General features: G+C 45.1%; 1 protein-coding gene across 1 annotated transcript in view; it reads right to left on the reverse strand.

Annotated features, from left to right (window-relative positions):
- Positions 1-11,588, reverse strand: part of hmga2 (high mobility group AT-hook 2) — a 45,551-nt gene extending 33,963 nt beyond the window's left edge. The window contains exons 1-2 of the mRNA XM_034526800.1: positions 11,120-11,588; positions 10,323-10,409 (exon numbers count right to left, since the gene is read on the reverse strand). Coding sequence (XP_034382691.1) covers positions 10,323-10,409; positions 11,120-11,230 — 198 coding nt within the window. The 5' untranslated portion in view covers positions 11,231-11,588. The remainder of the gene's footprint in view (positions 1-10,322; positions 10,410-11,119) is intronic.
- Between the last annotated feature and the right edge of the window lie 2,409 nt (positions 11,589-13,997).

The following is a 13,997-nucleotide window of genomic DNA, read 5'->3' on the forward strand; positions in this document are numbered from 1 at the left end:
CAGTCTGGTCACATGGCAGCAGGTGGAGTGTTTCAGCTTCGAAAGAGATTTTAAAAAAGTCTTCTTTGACTATGTCCCCACTAATGCAAAAGCCTTCTTCTCTGTCTTGGGAATCCGCTCAAAGCAGCGGTTAATACTACGGTGTGCACAGAAACACTGGGCTTTTAAAAAATACAACAATTGTTAAATGCACACAGGGCCTACGGGTACAGCCTCTAGTAACTAAATTCACGTCATACGGACCCTCGCAAACGGCTTAAGGCATTCAAATTTAATATTAATAGGATCCCATTAACGCTCTGTTCCAAACATCATGGGGAGATCAGCTTGTCTGCTGTCTGTGGTGTAGGATGGGATGATCAATATCAATTTGTCTCTGCACGTTCAGTTGACTGGCTGATCCAGGATATGTAAGCTTGATAGGGAAGTTGAGAAGGGAGACAATCCTGGGCCAGAAGAGATGCAGCATGTGTGTATATGGTAACATTGGGATTGTTGGAAGTCCCCTTTTTATATATTTTTCTAGGCATTTGGGTAAATGAAAAATGTACTTATAAAGTCCATATTTACATTTTGTGAGGAAAGCTGAGATTTATTTAAACAAATCTTGCTTTTCATTACATACAAGAAAAATTACAAATGACTGTTTTCTTTGTATTGTCCTACCGGATTATTTATGGTCGGGCGGGCAGTTCAACTCTCAAACCTTGAGACGCAGTATATCGTTCAACCTTAAGGCTAACATCAGGACTAACTAACATTCACACACCTACAGAAGCAAGTATTTGCCCGAGGACACATCGACACGGACCAGCTGAGCCAGGGCTCGAACCACCGATCCTCGATTGAAGGACGACCCAGCTCACCACTGAGCAACAGTCGCCTCAAGTTGCCTTGTGTTGTACCTTAGCATCAATGAGAATTGGTATTCTCCCTCAATGTGTTTTCCAAGGTTTTAAATAAAGAAATGAATGTGCTTTAAGTGTTTTAAACCTTTATTAAGAACTAACACAATGATGATGTCTTGCTATGTGATGTTCTAATTCTCTGATTAATGCTTGTGTCTATCATGACGTATCACATTGCCAGCTAGCCAATCTCTGTACTGTAATCCCAGTTCTCGGTTTGGGAAGCTGCATTTTTAATGTGGAGATTTAATCGTCTGAAAGACAACACCCTTTTCAATTAATCATCTATGTGTTCTATATGTGTGAGGAGCAGCCCTGAATACCCAGCGATCGGACGGCCTTTCAGTAAGATCGCCTTCCACAGCCAATACAAATCCCCATCGCTGAAAAAAAGATTAATGTGACAATTTTCTGATCTGCCACTGCTGTGGTTCAAGGTTTAGGCAGAAAAAATTACTTACTCAGTGTGAGGGAAGGATTGTGTTTTGGGTTTGACAAAATACTATGTTAAGGTTAGGGAACGATTAATCATCATGGATAAAAGAAGAGGTCATGGTTAAAGAAACCTTTTTGTGACCTATCCATCCACCCAAACCTCCTCCATTCAAGGTTTTTTGGGATGCATAACAATTCCACAAAAGACACAAGTGAGAATTCAGTGTGTCAGTTAAACACAGGTCATATTTAGGCATGTAAACAAATAACTGATGCTGTTAGACTTTTGAGGGGACCACAGTGTCACTAGGTCGTGCTTAGAGTTTAGCCATTGCATTGCAGGTTTGTAGAGGGCACCTTTGCTTCAGTAGAGCTCCCTTCCTAGTACATGATGATCTGTACACATACGACATCCCTGTCGTATGTGTACAGATTGTAAAGCCCTCTGAGGCAAATTTGTAATTTGTGATATTGGGCTATACAAAATAAACTGAATTGAATTGAATGAACACGTGCTGACAAGACTACGAGTCTGGGTACAGCTCGCTACCCATTGCTAGTTACAATATTAACTGTTACGCCACTGAACGGCGAGCAGCTCGCTATCCATTGCTAGCTACAATATTAACTGTTACGCCACTGAACGGCGTGCAGCTCGCTATCCATTGCTAGCTACAATCAGCGTCGGAAATACACGAGGGCAAAGGGCAAAACTGCCCCTAAGAAATATCATTTTGCCCCTGATATCACTAGGAGAGGAGCAAAAAATGCCCCCATAATTTCCTCTAATAATTATGATAATTTAATGAACTTGTCAAAAACATCGTAGCCCTGACCCGGTCCAGTTGCCATATCATGTTTTGGATTTTCACCTCGATGTTGCGTGTGCGTGATGAACCGAGTGGAGCTTCTTGACCTCCTGTGAGTGGGAGGAGACATTTTCGCTGTCAATCCAGCACACGTTGAATTCTTCTGCGGACAACGTCAAGAAATACGTGGCCATCGCCTCCGGTGAGTGATAACTAGTAGTAATTATTCTGAACTTATTTAGTTCGCTTTAGCTCTTAGTTAGCTCTGATAGTGCGTTAGCTACAAAGCCTCGCTTGCTAGCTAGCTAACGTTAGCCAGAGTGAAGCCACATCCTCATAAGTTACTGCCAGGTACACAAATACAATTAGTTGAGACTACAGTTGACTGGGGGTTTCAAGGGTTACATGTTTAGATTAAGTCCCTTATCACATGTAACATACTATTGTTGTTTTTGTTTGTTCCATCTCAACACAGTGGAAGACCCAATGATGATCTCACTGGAGGGACCAGAAGAAGAAGATGCAGCATGTGTAGAATCTGCTGTGAGAAGAAAGCCAGGCGGCCTCACATAAAACCCTCTGAGCAAGGCAGCAGGTCAGACCAGCAACTTCTCCAATGGCTGACAGTGACACAGATGACAATGATGAACTGGTGCTCTTTTACAAATAAGCCACTCATATGTATATGTACATAATTATTATTTGTCTACACTGTACATATAATTTAATATTTGTTTTCATTTTCTGAAAAATTGGTTGTAGATTGAATTTAATTAATCTATGTATAGCCCTTTTATGACTTTTTTTAAATTGTTATATATGTTATAATATATGAAAAAGTTATAATTGTTAATAGTTGTTTAAAAAATGCAATAACAATAAATAACCACAAAGAAATAAGAATATCATTTAATATGATTGTCTGATTTGTTTTCTGTTTTTTTTGTTAAAAAACATCTAAGAAAACACTTTGAATCTGTAGACTACTGCCTAATAGTCTTATTATTGTCATTTGATGACAGTTGCTCATATACTGTAAGACTGAATAAGTATATTTATTATTTTGAACAAAGGTTAAATGTTATTTCGCAGGTTTCAAAAAGTGCCCCCAATTTTTTTATAAATGCCCCTAGATTTCAGTCAGTGGGGGCAAAAATTGCCCTGGAAAAAAAAAAGTACATTTCCTCTAGCATCAGGACAACTTCATTCGTCAGTGCCTTCCTAAACAAATATGACCATCACAAAAAACATTCATATTGTAGTTTTCTGATCCACCTCTTTTACAGCTGTAGTCTGCTTAAGTGTTTATTGAATTGTTTGGATGTCACAAAACCTGCTTTCTACAGCAAAATATGTGTGACCACATGTGTCCAGGTGTGAAAGTAGGAGGGGTTAATTAAGCTGTTAGAGCTGTTTTTCCCCCAACTTCTGCGTGAACTTGAACTTCTCGTGTGTGCAAAATGTTTGCATCAGAGGCTGTCTGAAAGCCAGAGCCGCTATTCCCATTCGTACAATTCATCACGTCGAGACTGCCATGACACCGCCTTCGATGGTGGCCTCACAGGACTGGTCCAAGACCCGGATATGGGACCTTTTTAGTTTGAAGCCTACTGAAGCATTCGAATACTTTGTCCACCTCTGCACCCTCATGGAAGTAATGACACAACTGTCATTATTCACAAAGCCTTGTCGGGAGGTTATCTTTAATGTTCAAACAAAAGACCACTCCTACAGAGGGTAGCCTCAGATTTTGGAATTCCAAGATCTCATTTCCTTGTATTAAATTCTGAACCGGACGTTTTGCGTAAATAATGCCTTGATTTTCAGAATGGTGTGAAAAACGGTTCGAGTCGAGGTGTGCAGTACAATTGTTTCTATTCACAAGCTGCCATGATATCTGTCAGAGATTGCGCAGGTGATTGATGTGGGGAGGGGAAGTGAAGTTTTTAAAGAGTATAAGTTAAAGGTGTGGGCGACCCCGGGACTCTTTCATCTGGAAAGATTGATATCTTCACTGTTTATCATAACAGTACCAGATGAGACGAGACCGGATTACGGCGAGAGCAGAGTGGTTCACTTTTCAAAGTGCTGGGAATGTTTACAGTGGTTCGTGGTGGCAAGGGAGCACTAAGGCTGCTGTCATCGAGAGCCTAACACAGCTTCATCTAACTAATTGGTGAAGACACAGGGTGAAGACACAAGGTGAAGACACGAGGGTGAAGACACAAGGGTGAAGACACAAGGGTGAAGACACAAGGGTGAAGACACAAGGTGAAGACACAAGGGTGAAGACACAAGGGTGAAGACACAAGGAGAAGACACAAGGGTGAAGACACAAGGTGAAGACACAAGGGTGAAGACACAAGGAGAAGACACGAGGGTGAAGACACAAGGTGAAGACACGAGGGTGAAGACACAAGGGTGAAGACACAAGGTGAAGACACAAGGGTGAAGACACAAGGAGAAGACACGAGGGTGAAGACACAAGGAGAAGACACAAGGAGAAGACACAAGGGTGAAGACACAAGGGTGAAGACACAAGGAGAAGACACAAGGGTGAAGACACAGGGTGAAGACACAAGGTGAAGACACAAGGTGAAGACACGAGGTGAAGACACAAGGTGAAGACACAAGGGTGAAGACACAAGGAGAAGACACAAGGTGAAGACACAAGGTGAAGACACGAGGGTGAAGACACAAGGAGAAGACACGAGGTGAAGACACAAGGAGAAGACACGAGGTGAAGACACGAGGTGAAGACACAAGGAGAAGACACGAGGTGAAAACACAAGGTGAAAACACAAGGAGAAGACACAAGGAGAAGACACAAGGTGAAGACACAAGGTGAAGACACAAGGGTGAAGACACAAGGAGAAGACACGAGGTGAAGACACAAGGAGAAGACACGAGGTGAAGACACAAGGAGAAGACACAAGGTGAAGACACAGGGTGAAGACACAAGGTGAAGACACAAGGTGAAGACACGAGGTGAAGACACAGGGTGAAGACACAAGGTGAAGACACGAGGTGAAAACACAAGGTGAAGACATGAGGGTGAAGACACAAGGGTGAAAACACAAGGTGAAGACACAAGGTGAAGACACAAGGTGAAGACATGAGGGTGAAGACACAAGGAGAAGACACAAGGTGAAGACACGAGGTGAAAACACAAGGAGAAGACATGAGGTGAAGACATGAGGGTGAAGACACAAGGTGAAGACACGAGGTGAAAACACAAGGAGAAGACATGAGGTGAAGACATGAGGGTGACGACACAAGGTGAAAACACAAGGAGAAGACACAAGGAGAAGACACAAGGTGAAGACATGAGGGTGAAGACACAAGGAGAAGACACGAGGGTGAAGACACAAGGAGAAGACACAAGGAGAAGACACAAGGGTGAAGACACAAGGAGAAGACACAAGGGTGAAGACACAAGGTGAAGACACAAGGGTGAAGACACAAGGAGAAGACACAAGGGTGAAGACACAAGGTGAAGACACAAGGGTGAAGACACAAGGAGAAGACACGAGGTGAAGACATGAGGTGAAGACACAAGGTGAAGACACAAGGGTGAAGACACAGGGTGAAGACACAAGGTGAAGACACGAGGTGAAGACACAAGGTGAAGACACAAGGGTGAAGACACAAGGAGAAGACACAAGGGTGAAGACACAAGGTGAAGACACAAGGTGAAGACACAAGGGTGAAGACACAAGGTGAAGACACAAGGTGAAGACACGAGGGTGAAGACACAAGGAGAAGACACGAGGTGAAGACACGAGGTGAAGACACGAGGTGAAGACACAAGGTGAAGACACGAGGTGAAGACACAAGGTGAAGACACAAGGAGAAGACACAAGGGTGAAGACACAAGGTGAAGACATGAGGGTGAAGACACAAGGAGAAGACACAAGGTGAAGACATGAGGGTGAAGACACAAGGTGAAGACACAAGGTGAAGACACAAGGTGAAGACATGAGGGTGAAGACACAAGGAGAAGACACAAGGTGAAAACACAGGGTGAAGACACGAGGTGAAGACACAAGGAGAAAACACAAGGTGAAGATATGAGGGTGAAGACACAAGGAGAAGACACAAGGTGAAGACATGAGGGTGAAGACACAAGGAGAAGACACAAGGTGAAGACATGAGGGTGAAGACACAAGGAGAAGACACAAGGTGAAGACATGAGGGTGAAGACACAAGGTGAAAACACAAGGAGAAGACATGAGGGTGAAGACACAAGGTGAAGACACGAGGTGAAAACACAAGGAGAAGACATGAGGTGAAGACATGAGGGTGAAGACACAAGGTGAAAACACAAGGTGAAGACACAAGGTGAAGACATGAGGGTGAAGACACAAGGTGAAGACACAAGGTGAAGACATGAGGGTGAAGACACAAGGAGAAGACATGAGGGTGAAGACACAAGGAGAAGACACAAGGTGAAGACACAAGGTGAAGACACAAGGGTGAAGACACAAGGAGAAGACACAAGGTGAAGACACGAGGTGAAGACACGAGGTGAAGACACAAGGGTGAAGACATGAGGGTGAAGACACAAGGTGAAGACACGAGGTGAAAACACAAGGAGAAGACATGAGGTGAAGACATGAGAGTGACGACACAAGGTGAAAACACAAGGAGAAGACACAAGGAGAAGACACAAGGTGAAGACATGAGGGTGAAGACACAAGGTGAAGACACGAGGTGAAAACACAAGGTGAAGACATGAGGGTGAAGACACAAGGGTGAAAACACAAGGTGAAGACACAAGGTGAAGACATGAGGGTGAAGACACAAGGTGAAGACACGAGGTGAAGACACGAGGTGAAGACACGAGGTGAAGACACAAGGGTGAAAACACAAGGTGAAGACACAAGGGTGAAGACACAGGGTGAAGACACGAGGTGAAGACACGAGGTGAAGACACAAGGTGAAGACACAAGGTGAAGACATGAGGGTGAAGACACAAGGTGAAGACACGAGGTGAAGACACGAGGTGAAGACACAAGGTGAAGACACAAGGAGAAGACACAAGGGTGAAGACACAGGGTGAAGACACAAGGTGAAGACATGAGGGTGAAGACACAAGGTGAAGACACAAGGTGAAAACACAAGGAGAAGACATGAGGTGAAGACATGAGAGTGACGACACAAGGTGAAAACACAAGGAGAAGACACAAGGAGAAGACACAAGGTGAAGACATGAGGGTGAAGACACAAGGAGAAGACACGAGGGTGAAGACACAAGGAGAAGACACAAGGAGAAGACACAAGGGTGAAGACACAAGGAGAAGACACAAGGGTGAAGACACAAGGTGAAGACACAAGGGTGAAGACACAAGGAGAAGACACAAGGGTGAAGACACAAGGTGAAGACATGAGGGTGAAGACACAAGGTGAAGACACAAGGTGAAGACACAAGGTGAAGACATGAGGGTGAAGACACAAGGAGAAGACACAAGGTGAAAACACAGGGTGAAGACACGAGGTGAAGACACAAGGAGAAAACACAAGGAGAAGACATGAGGTGAAGACATGAGGGTGAAGACACAAGGTGAAAACACAAGGTGAAGACATGAGGGTGAAGACACAAGGAGAAGACACAAGGAGAAGACATGAGGGTGAAGACACAAGGTGAAGACACGAGGTGAAAACACAAGGAGAAGACATGAGGTGAAGACATGAGGGTGAAGACACAAGGAGAAGACACAAGGTGAAGACATGAGGGTGAAGACACAAGGAGAAGACACAAGGTGAAGACATGAGGGTGAAGACACAAGGAGAAGACACAAGGAGAAGACATGAGGGTGAAGACACAAGGTGAAGACACGAGGTGAAAACACAAGGAGAAGACATGAGGTGAAGACATGAGGGTGAAGACACAAGGTGAAAACACAAGGTGAAGACATGAGGGTGAAGACATGAGGGTGAAGACACAAGGAGAAGACATGAGGGTGAAGACACAAGGTGAAAACACAAGGAGAAGACACAAGGTGAAGACACAAGGTGAAGACATGAGGGTGAAGACACAAGGAGAAGACACAAGGTGAAGACACAAGGTGAAGACATGAGGGTGAAGACACAAGGAGAAGACACAAGGTGAAGACACGAGGTGAAGACATGAGGGTGAAGACACAAGGTGAAGACACAAGGGTGAAGACATGAGGGTGAAGACACAAGGAGAAGACACAAGGTGAAGACACAAGGTGAAGACATGAGGGTGAAGACACAAGGAGAAGACACAAGGGTGAAGACACAAGGTGAAGACATGAGGGTGAAGACACAGGGTGAAGACACGAGGTGAAAACACAAGGAGAAGACATGAGGTGAAGACATGAGAGTGACGACACAAGGTGAAAACACAGGGTGAAGACACGAGGTGAAGACACAAGGAGAAAACACAAGGAGAAGACACAAGGAGAAGACACAAGGTGAAGACATGAGGGTGAAGACACAAGGTGAAGACACAAGGTGAAGACACAAGGTGAAGACATGAGGGTGAAGACACAAGGAGAAGACACAAGGTGAAAACACAGGGTGAAGACACGAGGTGAAGACACAAGGAGAAAACACAAGGTGAAGACATGAGGGTGAAGACACAAGGAGAAGACACAAGGTGAAGACATGAGGGTGAAGACACAAGGAGAAGACACAAGGTGAAGACACAAGGTGAAAACACAAGGAGAAGACACAAGGAGAAGACATGAGGGTGAAGACACAAGGTGAAGACACGAGGTGAAAACACAAGGAGAAGACATGAGGTGAAGACATGAGGGTGAAGACACAAGGTGAAAACACAAGGTGAAGACACAAGGTGAAGACATGAGGGTGAAGACACAAGGTGAAGACACAAGGTGAAGACACAAGGTGAAGACATGAGGGTGAAGACACAAGGAGAAGACATGAGGAGAAGACACAAGGTGAAGACACAAGGTGAAGACATGAGGGTGAAGACACAAGGAGAAGACACAAGGTGAAAACACAGGGTGAAGACACAAGGAGAAGACACAAGGAGAAAACACAAGGTGAAGACATGAGGGTGAAGACACAAGGAGAAGACACGAGGTGAAGACATGAGGGTGAAGACACAAGGAGAAGACACGAGGTGAAAACACAAGGAGAAGACATGAGGTGAAGACATGAGGGTGAAGACACAAGGTGAAAACACAAGGTGAAGACACAAGGAGAAGACATGAGGGTGAAGACACAAGGTGAAGACACGAGGTGAAAACACAAGGAGAAGACATGAGGTGAAGACATGAGGGTGAAGACACAAGGTGAAAACACAAGGTGAAGACACAAGGTGAAGACATGAGGGTGAAGACACAAGGTGAAGACACAAGGTGAAGACACAAGGTGAAGACATGAGGGTGAAGACACAAGGAGAAGACATGAGGAGAAGACACAAGGTGAAGACACAAGGTGAAGACATGAGGGTGAAGACACAAGGTGAAAACACAAGGTGAAGACACAAGGTGAAGACATGAGGGTGAAGACACAAGGTGAAAACACAAGGTGAAGACACGAGGTGAAGACATGAGGGTGAAGACACAAGGAGAAGACACAAGGAGAAGACATGAGGGTGAAGACACAAGGAGAAGACACGAGGTGAAGACATGAGGTGAAGACACAAGGTGAAGACATGAGGGTGAAGACACGAGGTGAAAACACGAGGAGAAAACACAAAGTGAAGACATGAGAGTGACGACATGAGAGTGACGACACAAGGGTGACCTGGATGACTGTGTTCATCTTGTATTATATCAAATATTAAAAATCACGAAAAGAGAATGTAAACTAGATTATGCCTATTATGATTTGAGTGATGATTGGGAAACCGCTCAAAAACCTCAAAATACCAATATCAAAATGACTTCTTGTTTTAGCTTTTTTGATAAGAAATGTGGAGGAAAAGGGCTGTGGAGAACTGACCCTGGGTCTGAAACCTGAAGGATCAGCTTTACAAGATCCCTCCTAGTGGGACGCCGAGGCGTTTGTTTTGGCTCACCAGTTTGGACAGTTAATTTTTTCAAATTTAAGAAGACATTTTTTTTAAGCAATTACAACCTTGGCGCCAGCAGCCACGTATTGATTATGGGATGTAGGTTGGTGAAGTGAAGTCAGCGTGTGTGGGTGTTGTTCAGGTGCCGAGGCTCCTCACCTTCTGCGCCGCCTTTGAGGGGCCCTTGTTCTTACTTCCTTTGGGGCGGCCCCTAGGTCGCTTGGGGACAGGCTCTCCACTGGGCTCCTGGAAAGTAGGTGGGGGGGGGGGGGCGTACATGACATGGGTGTCCAGGAACAGGAAACAGAAAGCTTGCTTTGAACCCCCTCCCCATTTGTTCATTACTTTATGGTTCAAGACTAAAAGAGGTACACAAGTGTGTGTGCGCGTGTGTGAGTGTATGTGTGTGTATGTACCATAGAGTGAAGGAATACATGAGGGAACTATCATTCAGTCTGTTTACCTCTTTTGAATGTCACCCACTCTTTAACTCTACCTCTCCATAACAACCAGCTGCTGCGGCATCAGCAGACGGGATGTCGGTGACACTTGGTGTGAGAGGCAGTGAGCCTCAAACACATTGACAGCAACACGTTCAGGGCCCCGCAGAGCCACGTTCATGAGACAATTTCTCTCTTTTCACTCGGGTAGTCAATTAAAGATTATCAGGCAGAGTGTGTGTGTGTGTGTGTGTGTGTGCGTGTGTGTGTGTGTGTGCGCGCGTGTGCGCGCGTGTGTGTATGCGTGTGTTCTGTGCGTGCGTGAGTGTGTGTAGTTCCATAAAACTAACCTCGGTAAGTAACAGGACCTGAAGACACTAAAGTTTTACCTCAACCCTCCGGCCAAAGCAAAGTGCTTAAAGGCGGAACAGTGTGCAGATAGACTGCAGTCTGGGTCTCATTCTTCCGCCTGTCCGCGGAGCGCCCTCAGTGAACAGCAGCGAGACACGAGCTTACTTTTTGGGGCTTCCGCGGTCTCCCCGGCCTCCTCTTCTGGGGCTCCGCGGCCCCCGTGGTGGGCTCCTGGGAGCCGGAGCTCTCCCCGGCTTCGTCCCCGCGTCCGCTCATGGTTCCCGCCGCTGCCGCTGCTGCTCCTCCGTTCCTCCCGGTAAAAAGGAAAAAAAGGTCAGGAAACAAAAGTGGGATACGTTCAATGGAGCGTCCGCAGGTCTCCCGTCCACTTGTAGGCTACAAGTGTCCTGCACGGGCAGCGGGAGCGGCGCGCTGTGAAGCCGATACAAATGAGCCGGTAAGCAGCTTGGAAGGGTTCTGGCTCGGTGAGCAGAAGAAGACGGAACACCGGGGACGACGGAGCCCGAGACGCCGAGCGGCTCCGACTCAAACTTGGCTAGAACGCACCGCGGCACCGGGGGCAGGAACCATGCAGCAGCGAGGCGTGACAGCTCGGCACGGATCGTCTGCGAAGTGTGGGCATAACAACCGCATCCACAGCCCACTACGAAAAAAAAAAAAAGAAACAGGGAAAAAAAAAACGGACCCACTCAACGAGGATGGGTTTAAATAAAAAAAATGTAAAAAAATAAAAAAGGAAGAAATCACCTCTCCCGTGGGTGGATAACACGGGAGGGGGAGGAGGAGGAGGAGGGGGGGGGGGTCTGGATAGGAGCCAGAGAAAACAGAGGAAGACGGAATCCTGGCGGTGGGCCAGACATGGCGGGCCGCATTTATGAATTAAATTCACATTTTCACACGTTTCAATGGAATCCGCTGCTGCCGGACACTGAACAGCCATTCAGAATTCACCCCTGAGGAATATGAATGTCCTCCACACTGCACAGCGAGAACGTGCACGTGATAGTGTCGCTGTTAGGCTGACACTGCCATCGAGGACTTTTCTTCCTGAAACATCATGCAGCCCTTTGACTGAACCAGCTTCATACACGTGCATTACACAAAACATTTGAACATATAGTGAATCATTATGATATCACAGAATCACCTGTGAAAAGACTTGCAAACATCAGGTGAAATGCAACATTTGTGTCATCTTAAAACGTGACATTAAAAGTAGAACGTGTCCTGGTGAAAAGTGATTTTTCATTTCATTTTTCTTTCGAGACGTTGCCTTTTTCTCCAATCTTTTTTGTATTTATTTACCTGTTTGTTTCAAACATTGTCCACACACCTTGCTGTCCTTCTGGACACGTGGTCTAGATGTATATGCAGATGGGAGGATTTTTAAAAAAGTATAACCTGGACAATGACTTGTTTCTGACATGTGAATATAAGCAGGCTATTTGGATAACTAGTCTCCTTCATATGTATTTTAAATCCTAATGGACCAAATATGTCAGGCTGGGTTTTTTCCCCCGGAAATGTCCTATAAAACAATGTCCGGTATGCACGTGTAGAATTATTTCACTTGGTGCAGCCATAAAAAAAAAGTAAAGAAAAAAAGAAAGTGTGTGGCTTTGAAGCAGTCCGCCTTGGACGTGGAGTGAGATCAATTACACAAGAACAACAGACACAAAGCATAAAGTGCCTTACGTGAAGGACCTTTCCCACGGTCCTGTGGCCTGCTCTCTCTTTCTCTCTCTCTTTCTTTCTTTCTCTCTCTTTCTGTCTCATTCTCTCTCTCTTTCTCTCGGTTTCTCTCTTTCTCTCTCTCTCTGTCTCTCTCTGAGCTTTGAACAGGAATATCATCAGAATGCACATTATTGTACAAAACATTTATTTTCACAACTGCAGAACTCCCCCCTCCTCTCCACAGAAACAATGGGTTTATTGAGAGAATGTGTGGTTAACTCAGAGCTGGTATTCACTTCATTCATAAAAAATAAAAAAGCCAGCCCTTAGACCCCCCAAAGAAGGGGTTTGTGTGCCATGCAGACCCCTCCCCTTCAGACAGAGTGGCGTCGGCATAAAACCAATACAATCAATGGCTGCACAGATCCATTACCCAGGGCAGGCTGCCTGCACCCGGCTGAGCTGGACGTCACAAGGAACCCAGGAAATAAATGGGTTACTGCAATGACATAGAAAGCTGCGTGCGTGCGTGCGTGCGTGCGTGCGTGTGTGCGTGCGTGCGTGCGTGCGTGCGTGCGTGCATGCCAGCGTGCGTGCGTGCGTGCGTGCGTGCGTGCGTGCGTGCCAGCGTGCGTGCGTGGCAGAGGGGATATTGATTTGAGCAGCAGGAGCATCGCTGCTCTGCTTTAGGCCGGTGACCTTTCACCTTCTTTGGCTGAAGGGCCCTTCTGGCCCAGATAAATATATAATAAGCAACATCTTTACAGCTGCTGTTGCCAATATCCTTGTAGTGATTATTGTGGGAAATCTTACCATGTGGGGGTATTATCATTGTCATTGTTGACAATGAGATGTGAGGAACTTTTTCTTTTTTTTCTTCTTTTTTTTCTTTGTTGGATCAGTTCTGTTTTTCAAGCTCAGCGCTTCATTCTTCAACCGTGAACATAGTAGTTTGACTCACGGTCCATTGGTTTCTCCCTGAGCTTTCTGCGACATCACATGGCCTTCATCAATACTGGTGTCTGTTCAGCTGTGCCTACATATAATATATATATAATACTTACGGTTATGTGGGCTTGTTAATCATTTGTTATCTGCTTGTACAAAGTTATAATCGCTTCATGACAAACAGTTAAGATATCCGTATATCTGCTGACACATATTTGAAACTACATGTGTTATAAACCATTTATTAATTCTTCACACTGCTTAATAATGCTAAATGTTAAGGTTAAAATCAAATGTTAACCCAGACTCAAAATAGATTATTACAGGCATATATTGTGTACATATATATAATTCAATTCAGTTTATTTTGTATAGCCCAAAAACACATATGACAAATTTG

This window comes from Cyclopterus lumpus, chromosome 23 (assembly GCF_009769545.1).
Source record: "Cyclopterus lumpus isolate fCycLum1 chromosome 23, fCycLum1.pri, whole genome shotgun sequence".
In the NCBI taxonomy this organism is placed as follows: domain Eukaryota; kingdom Metazoa; phylum Chordata; class Actinopteri; order Perciformes; family Cyclopteridae; genus Cyclopterus; species Cyclopterus lumpus.